Consider the following 6,000-nt stretch of genomic DNA (forward strand, 5'->3'; position numbering starts at 1 on the left):
GGCTTTACAGAGTGAATTAAACATATCAGCCCTAAGCCCCCAAAAGCAAATGAGGTAAACCACTCCTCTCTTAGGGGAGAAATCCCTCAAACAGTGGAGGAAAAAAAACTCTCAGATGGGAGGAAATCTTGGGAGGAACCCGGCTATAGGGCCATAAAACATTTCATTGTGAATGAGGGGTGAGGTACAACAGTATATTCCAAATGTATTAGTATGCAAACGATGCCAAATAAACTACATGTGGAATTGGGAAGTTTGGTGCAGTTAATCGGACAGTAGCAGTTTGGAAGGTTGGTTTGATCACTGTGATGTTAACCTTGAGTGTTCAAACTGGATTGTTGTGAATATCCAGTGTAAAAAATAAAGATACACGTAAACTTGAGTCATTCTGGAATGTGGGTACAGGTGTTACCTAAGGGGAAAAAAACGAAGGTATTAAATCAGAACCGTACCTTCTTCGCACAGATTAAGCTTGGACAGGTTCCTGCTGTTCATGCCTTCGTAGCCCTCCTCGTAGAAGGATCCATTCTCATGCTCCTCATATGAGCTCAGGTACATGGCCTTATTCTCCATCGGAAGACTGCCAAGCCAAAGAGGAACACAAAAAAGACCATTTCTCAGGATCCTGGTACATTAAATCTGATGCATTTCACCTCAGAGCATGACCCGAAAACCACCAGCACAAACACCAGCCAGGTGCATGAAAAGTATTGAAATGACAGATCTAATCCCAATCCCCCAAGGAGAGGGTGATGTATGAGCAATTACCCGTTTCCATGGAGCTGCTCTTAACCACAATCACCAGTCTATCCAATGTAACTAGAGTCATTTTCATAACACTCAAACTGTTTGGCAGCCCAGTGCAAATCTTTTGTGTTGAATACAGCAAAAAAATTAATCCATAAAAATGCCACTTTCCATCTATATTTTCAATGTCGTTTTGGATTTTTCCCTCCTTTGTATCTCCCGAGAACTCCGCTGACATGTATCACCACTTATTTAAGGGAACAGAAAACACAATAAAAACATAACCCATTTTTGTTGGCAGGACACATCTAATGCAGAAAGACTTATTTTGACCTATTAATCTTCATTTTTCACTTGTGTTTATAGTGATGAGTCCAGCTCTCCCCCGAGACAGGTATTTCTTTGACTTTGGAATGCGTGCTGGACCAACTCCATGAAAAGCAGATGTTTACGTAGAAATATGAAGATATTTTACACACATCGGACTCTGTTTTTCTGCATGCTCCCAGTGGGATTTTGTTTTTAACCCAAAAGCCCAGGACAGGCCCAGCTGAAAACTCTGTTTTTTATGGACCGCGGCCAGGGCTTAGCAGTATGTAACACAGGCCGAATCTCTGTTTGCCAGTTTTTTCGCAGATGAGCTCTAATGAGAGTAGAATGAGAAGAATAAGAGAAAATGATGGAAAACCAAATAAAGTGTTTACTGCAGCGAAAGCAGAGTGGTGACTCACGAAATCTGGTACAAGCTTTTACAGCCTTAACCTTTACATTTAATTTAGTTACTTTTACCTAGGATAGGAATCCCTGTGTTGTGGGGTTGACAAGACACCTGTGTTGGCCCTGCTCACTGAATGTAAAACCAGCTATATTTTGATACTAGACATTTTGGCAAGCCCACAAACCTCCTGAGACCCAGGAGAAAAAGAAACTTGGTTTCTGGATGACAAAAACATGTAGCAGTGAAAATATTTTCAAAATATATTTTTATTTTCAATTTTAATTGAGTGTCCCTTATGCTGAGAGAAATACTGCATAGAACTCAAGGAAGCCCAAATTGTATGTCCTTGTTTGAGGGCACAGGGTCTCAAAATGCTAAATAAAAATATGATTCTATATTGATTTGGTTAATATTTATATGCACTTGCAGCAAAATTAACAATGAACTTAGGACCGCCATAATACACGCTAACATCAAGTCTGAAACGAAAACAAAAATAGGAAAACAAAGCGAACACGTGCACTCCATGGGCTGAATTACGAGGAGAAGCCATGGGAAGAATGCAGATTCCAGCCAAATCCTTTTGTGCTGCCCTCTAGTGCCATAAATCAGGTGTGGAATCCGCAGCGAGTAGCCCCACAGAAAACATTCACAGCTGTACGGCCGTCGTCTGCGAGAGACGCTCTCGCATTCCAGCTCCGCTGCCGTCCAGAGGCGTCAGGAGACGACTCAGACCAGTGCGGCGTCAATGCAAATGAGTGCTGCGAAAATTGAACACGCCTGTCTATAACTCCCTGAAGTACAGTTAGTGATGATACCCCACCTAGCCAGATTAGAGGCAGTACAGGGGTGGGGGGGGGGGTTAAAGACAAAGACATTTAGGATAAACTCATGAAACCCTCAAGATGGTTTCCTTGGGATCTGTCACAGCTAATGTAAACAGTGAGGCCTCCAATGGCTGCCCTCAAAGAAGAAGGCCTCTCCGCTCGCATTCTAGAGCAAAACTGAAATGAAGAGTTTGCAAAAGCTCCACATCTTTCAGCTCTGGTCTTTAGTCAAACATAAGACCTATCTGTGCTCAATCTGTGCTTACTGTACCGGCACATGTCCCCATTGTTTTATATGGATATGTGGGGGCTATTGGGAAGAAAGAACCATTCTGCATATTCGCAGGATCATAAATTGCCAGACAGGTTACTCAAACTTGGATATAACATGTATGGCTTGATCCCTACAAATAACAATGTTCTAAAGCGGTCAAAATTAGGTGAGAGCATTTGTGAAAACACAAATGTATTATATACAGCACGCATACACTGTGTGTGTGTGCGTGTGTGTGTGTCAAGTGGACAATTATTCTTTGTCTGAATAGGCTCAAAAAAGTGTGAGTGTGCATGCTGGTGGTTGGGGGTTCTCTTGACAACATACTGAAATTTGATGTATCTTCCAGCACTAATTAGCACGGTCTTTTCACAGAGTAAAATAGAGATAGCATTTGTGTAGCATTGTGCGTGGGATTGTGGGATTGCTCTTCAATGATCAGACATTTTACAAAAGGACATCAAGTCAGACGGACAGAGAATTGTTGAGCAAAGTCATTAAACAGCATTCAATCTGGGCTTTTTCATTACTCCCGACAGGGTCTGCTGGGCTTTTCTGGTCTAGCAGACAGAGCCATTAGCACAGCAGGCTGCTAGGAGACCTGAGATGGCTGCTCATCATTGTCACTGCTCACAGGACTCTGGGAAAAGGCAGGCATCTTCCACCACGACCCATTCTGTTTGTGCGCTCTCTCTCTCTCTCTCTCTCTCTCTCTCTCACTCTTTCGTGCCTGGGACCTGCATATTTTTCTAAATTTCTATTTTTCAACATTCCTTTCAAACTTCAAACTCTTTGTGAGCTTAGAATTAGAAGGTTCTATCCGTGTTCTGAGTGGTTTTGAGCTACTGAGCTTCCAGATTCCAAAGTGAATGGGCTCCAAGCAGATACAACCTTTTACATTCGGCATTTTTTCATATTTTAAACAGTATTTTTGTATAACCTGTCATTACCATTCTTTTTACTTCTTCGATATCATATGAACATAAATTCACTGCAAAAGTTATTTTACAACTTTTACAATGTTCTTGGTGTGCAATATATACAGTGGGTAAAATAGTCAGTGTGGCTAGATTGATGCAGATGGAGGACAAGCATACCCTGCTGGAAAAAAAGTCCAAGCTAGGTTTGTAAACAGCAGGTAGCTGTTCCGAACAGCTCCCACCCCTATATAGCTTAGCTGGTAGTGCAGACCATCTCCCAGCTTGACCTGGTTGACCAGCTTATGGTATGTTTTGAAACAGCTGGTTGAACAGTTATCAGCTCTGACAGTGAACAGCTCATACCCAGCTAGCCCACCTTCATGATGAGCTTGGCCATGCTGGTTGACCAGCTCATGCCCAGCTAGGTCAGCTTATAACCAGCTAGACCAGCTCAATGGTCAAGTGGGCATAGCTGGATTTTACAGCAGGGTATGTTCTTACACTCAAGTTAAATATGCTTCCAAAAGCTGCACTCAGAGTGAGCTCACTGGAAACTGCCCGACTCCAGCGATTAAAAAGGCAGCTGTCACGTTGGAAGTCTCCGCAGGCAACCTCTCTGCAGGCTTGCGAAATCTAACTGAAACCGAGGCGGCTTTTGAGCAGAGCAAAACATCTAGAGCGCGCTGTTTGATCTGCTCCGTGTAATGCGCTGGATGCAAGGTCAATGTCGAGTGCGTGTGGTCTCTCTCCGTGTCTAGTCGAGATATGGCCGGATTGCAATCGGGCATCAGTGACTGCGTTGTTTTGAGAGGAAACCAGTTGTGCATGCAATAATATTACTCCTATTAAGTCATTAGGCACACGGAATCATATCGGTGATGCACTACACTGATAAACTTTAAAATTGACCGCACGAAGACTGTTGTAAAGTCCAGTTTAATATGAGTATATTATGACATATTGTCTCTTCAAAGTACCAAATAGCTATTATTACACCGACCTGTAAAATATAAAACATAAAACAGCCAACTGAGGTTTCCAATCTAATGAAATCTGGCATTTCAATAATCGAATTATTGCCAAATAAGAATGTAGAAAATAAGACATTTGAATTCCAATTTTCGGTATTTTACATGCAGCGCAATTTCATGCTGACACTGTATACAAACAGAAAACTGGAGGCAAGCTCTGAGCAAAGATTGCTCAGCAGTGAAGTGCTTGAAACAAGTGCAATGTATTGCAGCAGCAGCGTTACATGACGATAAACAATACATAAAACATACAAATACTGCCACTTACCTCGTCAGTTGTGAAAAGTTCCACGATTGAATATTAGTACTTCATGATTAATCCTAGGCTTTGTAAAGACGAATATGTTGGGCATATATGATGGATATTAATTCACCACGGAACCTGGAAGGCTTTTTTTGTTTTGGAAACAAAACATAACTAATTATCATTTGTAACAAAAGTTGAACTTCGCCACAAGAGCTGTGCATACGCTCCAGGGCTGCCTAGATTTGTCAGTATAATTTTAACCAAGCCGAGAGAATGTATGGTGTGCACCGTGCGGCGTGTACCCTGGTCTATTCTAATTAGATTCGTATTTACTTCATTGTACAGTATCTAGTTTCCCCGCTAGAACGCCCGTGGCAATGTCCAATAAAACTGCATTAAAAACTTTTATATTTCTTTTAACAAAAGCGCCCTCTACTGGAGACAAAGTTTTACTTTCCTAGCCATACTCTGTTGTGCCAAGTTAGTGCTGTACCAAAACAACCCAGATGGACGCATTGTGTAAACGCACGCGCTGAATAGAATATATTTTACAGACAAGTAATATTTTTTAATATGTAGTATGAATGCAATATTCTTGTTTTGCGCGTTTCCAGATTGATGCGGAAGAGATAAATTCAAAACCAGTTACTTGTATAGGGCTGTTTTTTTGTCGTTCATGACTGTTATTCATGCAAAGGCATACACTCTTTGTCCAGCCATTCAGATAGAGATTAATATACCATTTCATCACAGATCATAAATTGGGGGAATTAGTTGACAAAGAGGATATTTTTCAGAAGGCTGTGAAAGTGTAGTGGTTGATGACAGTAGGCAGTTTATTTCTCCAGCTGGGGGTTACAGATGAGAAACGGTGAATCCCCGGTTTTACGATGTTTGAGGGGAGAGGCAAACAGCTGTGAATACGCAAGGCGCAGGCACAGTTCAGGAGGGAGATGACTAATAGGGGGCAGAGACAGGGAGGGCTGGGAGAGCTCAGTTCATCTTGTATTTTTTTTAAACATTGGTCCTGTGTAGACATGTTCTGGATTGCAAAAATTTGGAAACGTACTAGAAGGCACACAAGACTCGGTTTGCATTTTGACGGGAAGCACATTTCTCGGACTTGACTCTCTGCCTTGTATTATCATTTTAGCGTTAAAAACAGGAAGTGCGTTATGATGGATTAAGGGGTGTAATTTCTATGAGGTTTCATCGTTGTAAATCATTGTCTAAAAA

At 41.7% G+C, this 6,000-nt stretch overlaps 1 protein-coding gene across 1 annotated transcript in view; it reads right to left on the minus strand.

Moving 5' to 3' along the window:
- Positions 1-5,047, minus strand: part of scara5 (scavenger receptor class A, member 5 (putative)) — a 45,777-nt gene extending 40,730 nt beyond the window's left edge. The window contains exons 1-2 of the mRNA XM_061243229.1: positions 4,786-5,047; positions 453-580 (exon numbers count right to left, since the gene is read on the minus strand). Coding sequence (XP_061099213.1) covers positions 453-573 — 121 coding nt within the window. The 5' untranslated portion in view covers positions 574-580; positions 4,786-5,047. The remainder of the gene's footprint in view (positions 1-452; positions 581-4,785) is intronic.
- Positions 5,048-6,000: the final 953 nt, after the last annotated feature.

The sequence above is a fragment of the Conger conger genome, chromosome 5, assembly GCF_963514075.1.
Source record: "Conger conger chromosome 5, fConCon1.1, whole genome shotgun sequence".
Lineage (NCBI taxonomy): Eukaryota > Metazoa > Chordata > Actinopteri > Anguilliformes > Congridae > Conger > Conger conger.